The following is a 13,840-nucleotide window of genomic DNA, read 5'->3' on the forward strand; positions in this document are numbered from 1 at the left end:
GCATATACAGTATGTTCTCATTTTCCCCGAGTATGAGAAAATGCAGTGTAGTAGCAGCAATTGGCCACCAGGGAGTGGTGTACTCAAATCTTTCCAGCCCATGGTTTTAAGAGTATAATCAAGAAATTCTGGTTCTTCAAATGTTATGACTTATTGGACGTGGCACACCCATAATTAACTTTTTTTTTTTATATAACAAATTTCCACATGATATGCCACAAGCAAAATATGATACAAGTCCCAGGTTAGCTCAGTAAATCTCAAGATTTGTGAGAGGAGAGAAAAAAAATATACAACATAGAAAGTAGAAAATTGTTATTGCCATGACTTAAGTGTCAGGAGGCCAAACGTACGTGCTAATCTGTGCTGAATGTCATCTGAGGAGCAGGAGGGATAATGGACGGACAGGATAATTGTCTTAAGTACTAAAGTAGGACATCAAGTAGGACACGAGGTCTCGGTTGTGCCTTCAGTTGAACCTCGTGAAGCTTCAAGCTAGCATGTGCGCGTCAGCTGCTCTCCATTTTGTTAGCTTGTGACAGCACCGACATTTGGTTTTGGTCACGCGTGGCAAATGGAGTCATTCTGCTACAGGATTTGAAAACGTAAATAATGTTGAAAATAAATAATCATCAGTTTTACGTTTTAGAGCAAGTTTATTTTTTCATAAATGCTAATAGTTTAGTTTCAATACTATTTGTTGAGTGCAAGACTACAAAAAAAAAGTCACCAAGACATCAATAATACACGACACTTTTCAAACTACTGACTGGTGTACTGCAATGCCAAAATAAATGTAAAATAAATAAAATCATGTGCATATTAATGGTAAGAGGAAAAAAATAGTTTTTCTACTGTTTTATAAACATTATAAAAGATGATTTTTGTTTAACACTTTTCAAACTACTGACTGTACTGCAATGCCAAAATAAATGTAAAATAAATAAAATCATGTGCATATTAAGGGTAAGATGAAAAAAATAGATTTTCTACGGTTTTATAAACATTATAAAAGATGATTTTTGTTTTTATATGAGAGGATGGCATTAAGTAACTGTAAATTTCCTATGCATATTATGATTTTTGTTTTAAGTTGGAAATTCTCAAATTGAATTATTGTTCCAAAGAAGAGTTGAAAGCGCTTAATATTTTGAATTTGGAACGGACTCAAGAGTTTTTTTGGGGGTGGTAAACATGAAATTCCATAAACTGGTTTTTCATGTCAAACAGGATCTGACCTTTTCATTGTCTAATATGTGTAGAAAAAGTTCCGCATTTGGGATAGTCCTGCACACCGAAAAACTCATGTCTAAATTTAGACACACAAAAAGACCATCAAGACATCACTTGAGACGTGACAGAAATAAAGTTTATTAGAAAAAACCAGTTGAGAGAGAAAAGCGTCTTCCAGCATTTGTACAAGCAAAGAGCGTAGCAACAAATTTTGGGGACATGAACGTGGCGTTATTAAAAACTACAAAATCAGCTAAATAAGTTGCGTTGGAAAGCTAAGAAATACACACGCGCACACACAGGCCTTATGAAAACTCATAAATATACTCAAGAGGCCCCTTTTCTGGATCAGAGGAAGGTTGCTATGGCGACGAGATGGGGATTCGTGGGTTCTATGATGATTCATTTGGACTTTTACTCAGGACAAATTTCATTATACTGACGACCTTTCAGGATGAACCTACAATGTACGGGCTGGGACACAAATGGATTTAATTTTTGATTTAAAAAAAAAAAAAGGAGGAGTGTAGAGAATCGTATCGCAGCTCAAACGTTTCCATTCATATCATTGGAGAGATACTGAGACCATTAACGGGTTGGACTTCCTTTCACATTTCTGCTAACTATTTTTTTGAAGACACGCGTCCAACTGTTTGCACATCCTGAAGCCCAATTTTGCGAAGTGAGGATCCGAGAGCGGCCCGGGAGATGCAAGCATGTACCGATGCTTCGCCTGACCACCTCCCAGCACCCTCGTCGCCGTCGCCGCCGTCTTCCTATTTGGCCGCCGCATTCGACTTTCCGCGGTGGTGCTTGCGGACCTCCTCCATCAGGTCCTTGAGGTACTGGATCTCTCGGCTGATGGCGTCGGCTCGCTCGGCCAGCTCGCGGTTCTTGGTCTCCAGCGCCTCGCACTCCACGCCGAGCTGGTCCTGCTCCACGCGCTTCTTCTGGCGGTAGCGCGTGGCCGCCGTCTTGTTCTGCTCCATCTTCTTCAGTTTCTTCTCCACCACCTTGGGAGCGCCGGACGACGACGACTTCACCTTAGCTTTCGGCGACGGCGGGGAAGATGCGGAAGGGGGCTCGGGTCTGGCGTAGGGTTTGGCGCGGGGGGAGCCGGCGGAACACTCGATGCCGGAGTCGCTGTCGCAGTCGCAGGGCAGCGGCGATGCGGTCTTGACGAAGACCTCCTCCTGGGGGTGCTCGGGATTCGGGACGACGGCGGCGAGGGGCGACTTGGTCTCGGAGAATCCGGGGGAGGGAGGCGGTCCCGGGGAGCGGGGCTCCGACTTCATGACCACCACCGGCGGCGGCGGCTCCGGCGCCAGCCGCTCGCCGTCTTCGGGGGGCGAGACTTGGAAGGGCTCCAGGTCCAGATCCATGTGGGAGCTGAGGGACGCCAGGAGGTCCTCGGGGGAGGCGGGGGGCTCGTCTGACGAGCAGGAGTCGATGAGCGACTCCAGGTCGAAGTCGCTGAGGTCGATCTTCTCCGACATCCAGTCCATGCCCGCGAAGGTGTCGTCTGCAGACAGGTCATCGGTTCGGTTACGTTCCCTCAAGCTCCGTTTGTGCGCTCAAGTTGTTTCAAGGTTCACAATATATGCTAATTTTTGTTAGCCTATCTCGGGTATTTCACATTATATGATCATTAAGCTAGCAGTATCCCATAAAAATAAATAAAAACGATGCCAGCAGGTACTAGTCATCCCCAAGCTCAACATGAGTAGCACACAGGTCTGTTCTAAAATAGCTTACTAGACTGACTTACTAAGAACTAAAACAAAAGAAGGATGCTAACATTTAACTCAACATGGTGCGCGTTTCTTCTGTGCTAAATCTCTATATTAAAAAAAAAGTGTTCAATGGAGAGAAAAAAAAATGCTGTTTTTATTTATCCAAATATATATATATATATTTTAAGTCATTGAAGAGCTGTAATTATATTTTTGCTCGGTTATCACATCAGTTATCATTCACCAGAATCTAATATGGGCCCATGTCCAATAGGCAATAAAACTTTGCTCATGTTTGGACTTTTGACTCATATCGAGTCGACGCATGTGACAATTCGTAGCATCATTTAACGGTTCCATCAGCCCGAGCGAAAAATGACGTCAATCGGCCTCAACGAAGTCATCGATTCACATTACTGCTCACGCCGACTGCTTTTTGAAAAGTGGTTTCGTTTAGACAGGAAGCCAGTAAAAACCAGTTCTGCCAGTCCCAGAAGACGCCGCCACGCCCGTTTAATGTCACGACCGATTAGAAGAGAACCACCACATGTTCTTGACAGTTTAAGCGCTCCGCATAACATCAACACACAACCAGATTATGGACATTCAAATCTTTCTATTTCCTATAAAAATTTGACTACGCTTACATTACTTTATTTACACTATCTAAGTTTACCTCTTTTTTTTTTTACCTATAAATTAATTACATTTAATACAACATAAAAAATATATATATTCAGCCAAATAAACAAGGCAACATAATTTGACGGCAAGCTATTGTCACAGCAATCTCAGGCAGCCATTTTTGTGCAATTCCAAGCTCACCTTGAACGTTGTCCGCTCCCACGTGGGCGTGGAGCAGGTCGTCGGGCGCCAGCCAGGGCAGAGCGGTCACGTCGGATCCCGCCTTGGCTTCCAGGAAGGAGGGGTGGCCGGGAGGAGGGGAGGGGGGAGACAGCAAGGTGGTGTGGTAGGGGGACAGGGAGAGGGGGGGTGAACCCGGGACCTCCTCCCCGAGCGAGGAGGAGGGTGAAAGTGCTTCCTCTTCATCTTGGTCCAGAAGGGGCCCCATTGGGTCAGCCATCAGAAATGAGGGCCCTGTGGGAAAGTTACACCCTTTAGCAAAACATTCGGAAACGCCGCCATATTGGATGTGGCAGAGCTGCCCAGGAAACTAATGCAAGTAAATGGCCTGAATTTCATAAACATGACATTTAAAAAAATAACATTTAAAAACACTGATTATGTGTAACCAATTTTGATGAATGATTTGTATCCAGTAATTGACATCAGTAACTATTGATAATGACAATCATTCATTAAAATGTGACATGCGTGCGTGCGCGCGCTCATTTGCTCGTTGGTCTTGCACCACCCACCTGAGCACAGGGCCTCCACGGCCTCCAATGCGAGCATCATGGCTGCAGCGTGTGGTCAGCGGTAAGGCGGGTACAGCGGAGTGCGGAGACGTTCGCAAGTCGAGACGTTCGGTACTGCTGTCGACTACAGCAAAGCTGAGGGGAATTGCCAAGTGAGACCTGCGGACAAAACGCCACAAATGTCCATTTAATGAGGCGGGTAGAAATCACCAGCAATGCTTTCATAGTTCACACCTTCGGACTTACTTCATGCTCAAGGACCAATTCTACGTGCCTACATAGCATGGAAAGATTTTCCCCCCCAGCAACAATTCATGTGTTTGCATTATTAATCTGGTGGAAAACTGTAAAAGTGTCATATTCACTTTTTGAAAGAGTGACAAGCTATAAACGGCTTTTATTAGCCGCCAATGACATTTCTAATTCAGTCAGAACTATTTTGTTACTTCTCATCCATTTACAAGGCTCGGATTATTTGGGGGCAATGAAAACTCAATCGAAAAAAGGCATAAAACTAATTAAAAACATTAAATATAATCTTAATTTCAAACAAGTCTTTAACAAGAAGGGTTGCAAATCCCGTTGGGCATGCAAAAGAAAATTAAAGCAGTTTCATCGTACATATGGGTTATGTTATCCATCTTTGGATCATCATCAGTCAATGTTATACCTTCCACTGTGCAAATATTTGTACAAACTTTACTGCAGCTATACAGTATCCATTACTTACCACATACCAACGTTGAACATCTTAATTTTCTTTTCTTGCTTAGATTTCAGTTTTTATTTATTCTTTCTCAGTGTTTTGATTTAAGATGCTTGTTCCTCTATGATAAATGTTCCCTCATACTACTAATAATAATAAATTTATACAATTCTGCCACAATCTGAAACAGGGAAAAAAATAAAAACTTGGGGAACTTTCACGTTTCACGTCACAACAAAGTCGTTACCAGTTTAACGTGGGGGAGGGGAGGATAATTTTAGCCAATCCTTAACCAATGCCGCGTCACGTGACATAAACCCCAAACGGCCAGCCCCCGGCTCCGGAGTAAATTTCCTAATTTGGTCATTTCGAGGCCCGGTGACCACGCCCCCCGGAAATGTGGGGCCCGCTATTTCCCTGACAAATAGTCCACTGGAGAGCGAAGGGTGCGTGACGACTGAGCTTGCGCGCCATTTTGATCACGCCACGTTGTCAAAGTACTTAATGTATACAAACAAAAACCGGCGTCCACATACAGGGGGAGTTCGACGAATGGCAGTCAATTCGGCTGTCCGAAATGTTCGACTGCGATTTTAGAACATTTAGTTGAGCTAGCAAGCCAAACGGAGCGATTTGGGGTACAAAAAGATGATAGTCCAGGGCGCGACTCCCTTCAACTACCACTCGGTGTCTTCAAAGACACAAGCCAACTTACATATCAGCCTGTTGACACAATGATCGATTATCGAGAGGTCTCAAGTTAAGCTTAGGAGAACGTTTACAGTCCGTCGCTCCAAAATCGCTGCGCAAAGCCACCATAAAAAAGGAAATTAATGTATACTTACGCCATTTTGCCAGAAATCGCCAATGCACTTCGCCGATGCCCTGCCCGTTTGATGCCGCTGCGCAGATTGCCGCCACCCGCCTTTAAACTGCCATGTTGATGTTTGATAGCTGCCGACGGTAACACAACAACGCGCAATGGTTGATAGCTGGCGACATTAACACAACAACGCGCACAAGAGGTGGATGAAGAGCGACTGTTGCGAGTAAGCGCTTCCTCAACTGATTATACGGCGCCGAAGCACTACCTAGTGTGTCCCTCCGCCAAAAGGATGTTTGTCGTAATATACTGCAGCGCGGGTGATCGGAGCAGTTTGTGTTCCTGATGAAACCCGCCTTGTCTCCCACTACCGGATAGTGCCGTGGTATAAAACACGCGCACCCCGCTCTTCGTGTCTTTCGATTGGTTGAACGTATATGTGCATTCCAATAAGGTTATACGTCAAGTGTATACATTGTAAATTTAGGTCAAATAGGAAACGTCAACATTAGTTTGATTAAGATGCCACAACACAGTGAGATGTTTTTGCTACATTTTTTTTGTATAAGTTTGTATACATTGTATAGCGGTTTTATTTTACAACATACAGCCATATTCAAATTTGTTTTTATCTACGTCAAAGTGTCTTTAGTCATGGAAACAATTAACAGATGAATTCGAATTGATCCTGACACGTAAACTACGGATTAGAAAATAGTGCCAGCCAAGTGAGTCGGCTAATACTGACGTCACGTAAACGACGAGAAGAACACACCCCTCCGGTCATGCGATATAAATAACGACAAATTACATTTATTCCCAGCATTTTCATTAGAATAAAATAAAAATAAAAATACAGGTATATTTGGAAAATTGACGCATCACAATACAAACTAAAATGGGAACTTTCCAGAAAGAGGTAAGCAGTTCAGAAAATGTTGCAGTTATCACCCTGCCTTGTAAATGTAGACATAGAAGTTGTGGTGGTGCATTAAAAAAAAAAAGAGACAAAAATATAATCATAATAAAAGGACTGTGCCAAACCAATCTCATTTGAACTGAAGCTGTTATTTCGCAATATTCAATATCTTAAATATTTCCACAGGAGGTATTCATTTGCACAGAACAGCGCAAAGGTGGCACAATATTTACTATGAAGTAGACTAAACTTTTCCGCTAAAATTTGATACTCAAAATGTCATTTAAATTTTCGTCAGTGCGACCTCCAGTGGACAAAATTAGTAACAACCTTTACTTTTATTTTTGTTTAGTTTTTTATCCCCACGGGCCAGAGTTTTATGACAGATTTAAGTTCTGTATGACAAAAAGTTAGTAGCATTTGTGCTTTTTTTTTTTTTTTTTTAATAAAAATGTCTATCTTGTACTTTTCTGGTGTATTTACAATTTTAAATACTCAATTCAACTTAACTTCTTTTACAGGCCACTTAAAATATAACAAATTTAACTCATTAGGTTAGAACTGCTTTCTGCAATGGCCTCCCAATACTTTTGACTACGTGGTGCCAGATTTTGGTACGCCAGCGTCCCCACCAGGTCACCTGCATGTATTACGTCAACGTGGCATCGCTTCAAAGCCAGTTGTTTTCTTTTTACTCTTTGACCACTAGATGGCGGAAGAAACCACCACGTGAGAAACATTACAACGCTGGAGACTTTCTATTGTTGTTGTTTTTCCTCCCCTTTTGTTTTTAAAGACGTTAATGTATTTTTTTTAACATTGAGTACAATCTGGGAGTGCAGTTCTTCCATTATTTTCATTTTTTTTTAACTGACGCCAACTTTTAATAATATTAACTGTTCTCAAAACATGCAACTTTAAACAAATTTCTTCCATTTTATTTATGAATACTTTTTTTATTGCAAAAAAAGGTCACTTTTACTTACTTTTACTTAAACTATGGTAAAATCAGTTTTTTAAATTATTTTTTTTTAACATGTAGGCTTTTTTTTGGTCATGTCCTACCCTCAAAATTTTCCTTTAAAAATGTAAGTTTTGTAAAATATATATATGTATATAAAAAACCACTAAATACAATTAATTAGCCTATTAAAAGGGCTACTTTTTAAACGAAAAAGCTTGCAAAAAAAACCCATTCTGACGCCACTAAAACTTTCACACATCATCAGAGCATTGTTGAAATTTTGAAATTAATTTATTATATCTTTGCCATAGAACTTTCGTGGTTGTTGATTGATGGTTAACATACATCCAGCCATTTGAATAAACACGAGGTGGGTTCACTTCAATGTTCCTTTTCTTCTTGTCAACATTTTTTTCCCCCCATCATCAAAAAATGTATTTTATTATTTTGTGTTAACGTATCTTTCTCCCCCACAACCTTTTTTTCAATTTGTTTTTTTGGGGGTGGCTGGGGGGCTTTTTGCCTCCAACGGGTCCTCCTCTTGGAACACCGAGCCAATGGACCACGCACACGCAGGCACGCACTCCACCAAAATCAACAAGTCAAAAGAAGAAGAAAAAACAGATATAAAAAAATAAACTATGTGAGCTTGAGCAATCAGTGCAGGGACGGACAGACGGACGGACGGACGGACGGACGGACGGACGGACGGAGGGAGTTCACATGTTGCAATCCGTCCAAAAAACAAAACAAAAAAACGTTCACACGTTTTCATGGATGTGCTTTGAAAATAAAGCTATCAGTATTTCGAGCTTTTCATTGGACAGCAACAAACAACAGCCCCTTTCACACAGTTTCCCCCCAAAACTCAGACTTTCATACAGAACTCAGCAAAGCCAGGAAATTCTTTTACCTCCCATTCCGTGTTACTACCTTTCACACATTAGAGTAGCATGGGAAAAAAAACAGACGTTGATGTGGACACACTTTGCGAGCCGCCAATTCCGTGTCACTACCATAACACACAGAACACGAGTCCAGGAAAGAGCCGACTTTGATGGCTATTTTACTACCTTGGAAGGCGGAAAATGTGTGGGTCGGGCTTTGACAAGCAGTGTGAAAAGGGCTATTGGTTGTACGTGTGTGTGAATGTTGTGCTACCACACTTTGGCTTCAACACAATCTGCTTAACACACACACAAAAAAAAGGGGGGGGGGGAGGGGTGACACATTTTTAAACATAAAAAAAAAAACAGCATCAAGATAACAAAAACAACAACCCTGTTAATGTTATTATAATTGATCATGTTACACAATGACAACACAAATCAATAAGGTGCATTCACACTGTTAAACGCGTAAGAAAACGCAACAGAAGCGCTCCAAACTTGCTTCGGAGGCGACCAATCACAGCCAGGGATGCGGGGATGACGTCATCCAGGACGCCGGAACGACAAAAAAAAAGGATCACAGAAAGCCTCAGTGATTGGTTACACCAAACTCGATGGCCTTGGAGGAGGTCAAGGACGCGTGAGTGGACGTCTATGCTAACAGTAGGCTGGCACGCACGCGCGCGCACGCACGCGACGCCTCAAAAAAGATATTAAATATCAAGCTGCCAAGTAGATGCAATTAAAACAAAATTTAAATAGAAACACATACACGCTCTGTTTTCCATCTTAAGGGAACATTTCATCAAAACGAGAGAAAAAAGTGCAAAAATAATGATTGCGTGAAACTTCCGCCCTCCAATTTCCCTCCCACTTCCACCGGGCGGTCGCCATGGAGACCGACGACCATGACTTAAAAAAAAAAAGTCACTGGTGGATGTCGAGTGAATTTGTTCTGCGGTGAAAAAATGAAAATATGATTGTTTTCTTTAAGGTGGACTGGTGGGAAAGCGCATGAGAATTGCAGGCGCGCGCACGCACGCACACACACACACACACGGGAGATTATTTGGCAGAAGGAACAGACTAATTAATGAAGAACCTCACGAACTCCTTAACTTCCGAGTCTTTTTTTTTTCAGCCAATGAGAATCCAGAAGAAAGTCACATGTGGAAAAGACACGATCGCAAATGAAGAATGTTTGAACACGTGGACTTTTTTGGTAATTTTATTATGTTAATGTTATGTTAATAATGTTTAAAAACATGAAGTTGAACTTATGAATACATTTGAAAAACATTTATTTTTGACAATCATACAAAACTTTGTTAAATAAATTGAGCATCATTTTTTTTAAAGATTCAAATGCATTTAATGTGTAATTTATTTTGGATACACTATAATTTTAGATTTAATATTTACAACTATATTACAAAAAAAATCTAAAATTAAGTTATTATTTTCAAATATAGGGTAAAATAGCTTATTTAATACAGTTTTGTGATAAATTAAATTTAAACTGATAAAACGGTTTTAGCAACAGTTACTATTTTCATACATTTTCCCCCCAAAAATTATTTTGTCAAAAAATACTTTTTACTTTTGATTTTAAAATGTAAACATAAATTACATTTAAATAAGAAAAGGTCATACAAAAATAAATACAATTACATTTTAAACATTAAGTGATGCATCAGTTATTCATTTCACAGTTTAATATTGTAATAAACCTGCAGTAATCTTAATAAAACTGAACGGGTATAACTGAATTGAAATGAAATTTCCTCAGAAGCCAAAGGTTAACTTAATGACATCACACCGTCGCCATGATGGGAATTCATGGAGAGGAAGGTTGCGATCACGTGGGTCGTCGCCACACATGCACGCCCGAAAGTCGCATTTATTGCTGGGATTGCGTTTCCGTGGCAACCAAAGCTCATAAATGTCAAACTTCCTTTTAAAAAAACACTGAACAATATGGACAAAAGTATTGGGACGCCTTACTAAACTAAACCACTGTCCTGTCTTCTGTCGCCTTGGTAACCGCTATCATGTCCTCTGTAGCCATGGTTACTAACTAGCGACCTTTCTTCTTCTTCTTCTTCTGCTAACCCCTGTCCTGTCTTCTGTTGCCATGGTAACCAACCACTTCCCCGCCTTGTCACTGTGGTAATCACAGTCCTCCTATCTTGTGTCGCCATGGTAACTAACCACTGTTGGTTGTGTCTTCTGTCACCATGGTAACCACTGTCCTGTCTTCTGTTGCCATGGTAACCAACCACTTCCCCGCCTTGTCACTGTGGTAATCACAGTCCTCCTATCTTGTGTCGCCATGGTAACTAACCACTGTTGGTTGTGACTTCTGTCACCACGGTAACCACAGTCCTTTCGTCTGTTGCCACGGTAACCAACCACTTCCCCGCCTTGTCACTGTGGTAATCACAGTCCTCCTATCTTGTGTCGCCATGGTAACTAACCACTGTTGGTTGGGTCTTCCGTCACCACGGTAACCACAGTCCTTTGGTCTGTTGCCATGGTAACCAATCACTGGCGTGTCTTCCGTCACACTGGCAACCTCTGTCCTCTCCTGTCTGTTGTCACCACGGCAACTAGGCCACTGTCCTGTCCTGTCGTTGCCACGGGGACCGTGTCAGGGCGTATGCCTGCTAAGTATGCGTTTGTCCAAAAGTGCGTGATTGTGCTTTCCAGCGCGCGTGCGCCTTGGGATGTCCTTCTGTGTGTTTTGTGTGTCCACCAGTGTGCGCACACTGCGTACTGTGACTAACAAGATATACAAGTTGAACTTGAGTGACGGAGTCAGCTGTGAGGAGACGTCATTTGATGTGAACAAAAACGAGAAACTGCCCACTCATCTTCCCGTGATATGCCACATTTTGTTACCAAGGAGACAAAAAGTCATCTTGCCTGCTGGACACGCACAAACGCACTCTCGAGACTCATGGCTGATTGGCGCGCACACACACGCACGCGCGCACACACCTGCAATTCTCATGGGGTGAAAGGACCCAAATCAGCGCAAAACCTCCTTTTAAGACACACGAGCGCGCACATGCGCACTCATGACTCACAGCTCATTAGTACACACACGCAAGCACACGACTCCCCCACATGCACACGCTTGCAATCCACATGCGCGAACAACAAAACCTCCCTTTAACACGCACACACACACACGATTGATGGGTCGTTGGAACAAACGCACACAAAAAAGTAGTTCATCTCGCACACGCTGAAAGGTGCACGTGGAAAGAGTGTGTGTCATCATCCAGCAGGGTGTGCACGTGTGTGTAGGTATGGAGGACAAAAACTGCCAAAATTTACAATAAATAAATAAATAAATAAATATATAAATAAATAAATACAACTGAAAATAAAAACGTGTATGTATATATATATATATATTTTTTATTATTATTTCTTAATTTCCATTTATTTATGTTTTTGTGTTACATTTTTGAATGATATATTTCAATGTTTACATTTTCACCTTTATTTATTTATTTATCTATTTTGGCAGTTTTGGTCTCCCGCATGTCGGATGTCTCCAAAAGGCGACGCGAAGACGTCAGCCGAAATGCTCGGCACATCCAGACGCACGGAAAGAGCGGCGGTGAGCTGCGGCGTCGGGGGAAGGGGCGCTTGCGTAAAATCCAGTGCTTGCATTTGTTTCCGGTCCCGGCGCCGGCGTCAGCGCCGTCCGGCGTACGGGTTCACCAGGAGGTAGCGGTATCGCTGGTAGTGGTCCAGCATGTACTTGGGGGCGTACATGTGCTCCTTGGGGTCCACGGGCGGGTACTCCTGCAGGGATCCGTCAAACCAGCCGCCGGTCCGGATCAGCTGGCGGATGTAGCCCAGGTCGCGTTTGTCCTCGTAGTCGCCCCAGCGCGGGAAGTCGCCGTTCTGGGCCGACACCAGCTTGAAGAGGATGCCCTCGGGCGGGAAGCACCAGGAGCAGTGCCAGCCGGCGAAGTGGAAGGGGCTTCCCAGGGACCACTGCACCAGGATGTGACCCGTGTCGTTCTCGTACTTGCGGAAGCCCGCCATGGTGTAGTACTCGCGGCGGCGCAGCTTGATGCCGTCGTCGTCGTAGACGGCGCGCAGCATTCCCGTGGTGCAGCCCGACACCACCTCCAGGGAGCCCAGCTGCTTCCAGAAGAAGCCGTACAGGGACTGGCCGGAACGCACGCGCACACACACACAAATCCTTCATCTGTTAGCGCTCGGCCACTTTTTATTCAAATAAATTAAATAAAAAAAAATAAATAAAAAAAAGTAAACTAATTAAATTAAAAAATAGGAATGTTTTTTTAGTATGAATTTGTTTCTTGAAAAAAATGTCTACCTTTCTTGAAAATGTATGTAAAAGTGGAAAGTAGAAATAAACAGAGAAGAAAAAAATATATAAATATACAAATATTATTATTAAGATAAAAATAAAAATAAGTACGTTATATAGGAAAATGTAATTTTTATTTTAAAAAAGTACCATCAATTTTCTGAAATTATGATTATTTTTTATATTTTATTTCTTGAAAAAATACTGAAATAAATAAAATATATCTAAGAAAACATAATGTTATTAACTCTTTTAAAAAAAATAAAAAAAATCTTAAAAAAAAGAATAAAACATGAATGTTTTTCCTGAGATGGTGAGGATTAAATGATTAGGTTTCTTGAAAAAATATTGAAATAAATAATAAAATATATCTAAGAAAAGGTCTTGTAATATTATTAACTTTTCTTAAAATATATTTATGTACTTTCCTAGAAGATTGGATTTTTTTTCTTTAAAAAAAAAGGATAATAAAAACATAAATATTTTTCTTGAAATGATGATGATAATTTTTTCAATATGATTTAGTTTCTTGAAAAAAACACTGAATGGCAGTGAAAAACAGAAAAAGACGAAAATAAAGAATATCTGAAAAATATATAAAGATGATTACATTTTTTTCTTTTCAAGAATGATTTTTTTCCCCCCGTGGAAAAACGCATACTTAGCAGGCATATGCGTAATAATCAGGTGAGCTAATTATGCAAAAAGATAAGAATTTGTGAAAGGAGAAAATATTTTTTCTTGACACTGTCGGTGCTGGATTTTCAAATATCTGTTAGCATGTCAATGTGTTTTGCATTGTATGTTAGCGTTAAGCTAAACGGACCTTTTTTAAG

General features: G+C 41.4%; 2 protein-coding genes across 3 annotated transcripts in view; both read right to left on the reverse strand.

Annotated features, from left to right (window-relative positions):
- Positions 1 to 1,347: 1,347 nt before the first annotated feature.
- Positions 1,348 to 6,143, reverse strand: atf4a (activating transcription factor 4a). Its single transcript, XM_086083573.1, has 4 exons — positions 5,897 to 6,143; positions 4,346 to 4,504; positions 3,792 to 4,064; positions 1,348 to 2,755 (listed from the first exon to the last, which is right to left on the reverse strand). The coding sequence occupies exons 2-4, from the start codon at positions 4,383 to 4,385 to the stop codon at positions 2,010 to 2,012; spliced, it is 1,059 nt and encodes a 352-aa protein (XP_085939699.1). The 5' UTR covers positions 4,386 to 4,504; positions 5,897 to 6,143; the 3' UTR covers positions 1,348 to 2,009.
- A 1,866-nt stretch (positions 6,144 to 8,009) lies between these two features.
- mgat3b (beta-1,4-mannosyl-glycoprotein 4-beta-N-acetylglucosaminyltransferase b) overlaps positions 8,010 to 13,840 on the reverse strand; it is a 38,894-nt gene continuing 33,063 nt past the window's right edge. For both annotated transcript variants that reach the window (XM_086082404.1, XM_086082405.1), the window contains exon 5: positions 8,010 to 12,838. In XM_086082404.1, the coding sequence (XP_085938530.1) occupies positions 12,356 to 12,838 (483 nt within the window). In that variant the 3' untranslated portion in view covers positions 8,010 to 12,355. The remainder of the gene's footprint in view (positions 12,839 to 13,840) is intronic.

Source organism: Leptonotus elevatus, chromosome 8 (genome assembly GCF_054856555.1).
Source record: "Leptonotus elevatus isolate MCC_2025b chromosome 8, RoL_Lele_1.0, whole genome shotgun sequence".
NCBI lineage: Eukaryota > Metazoa > Chordata > Actinopteri > Syngnathiformes > Syngnathidae > Leptonotus > Leptonotus elevatus.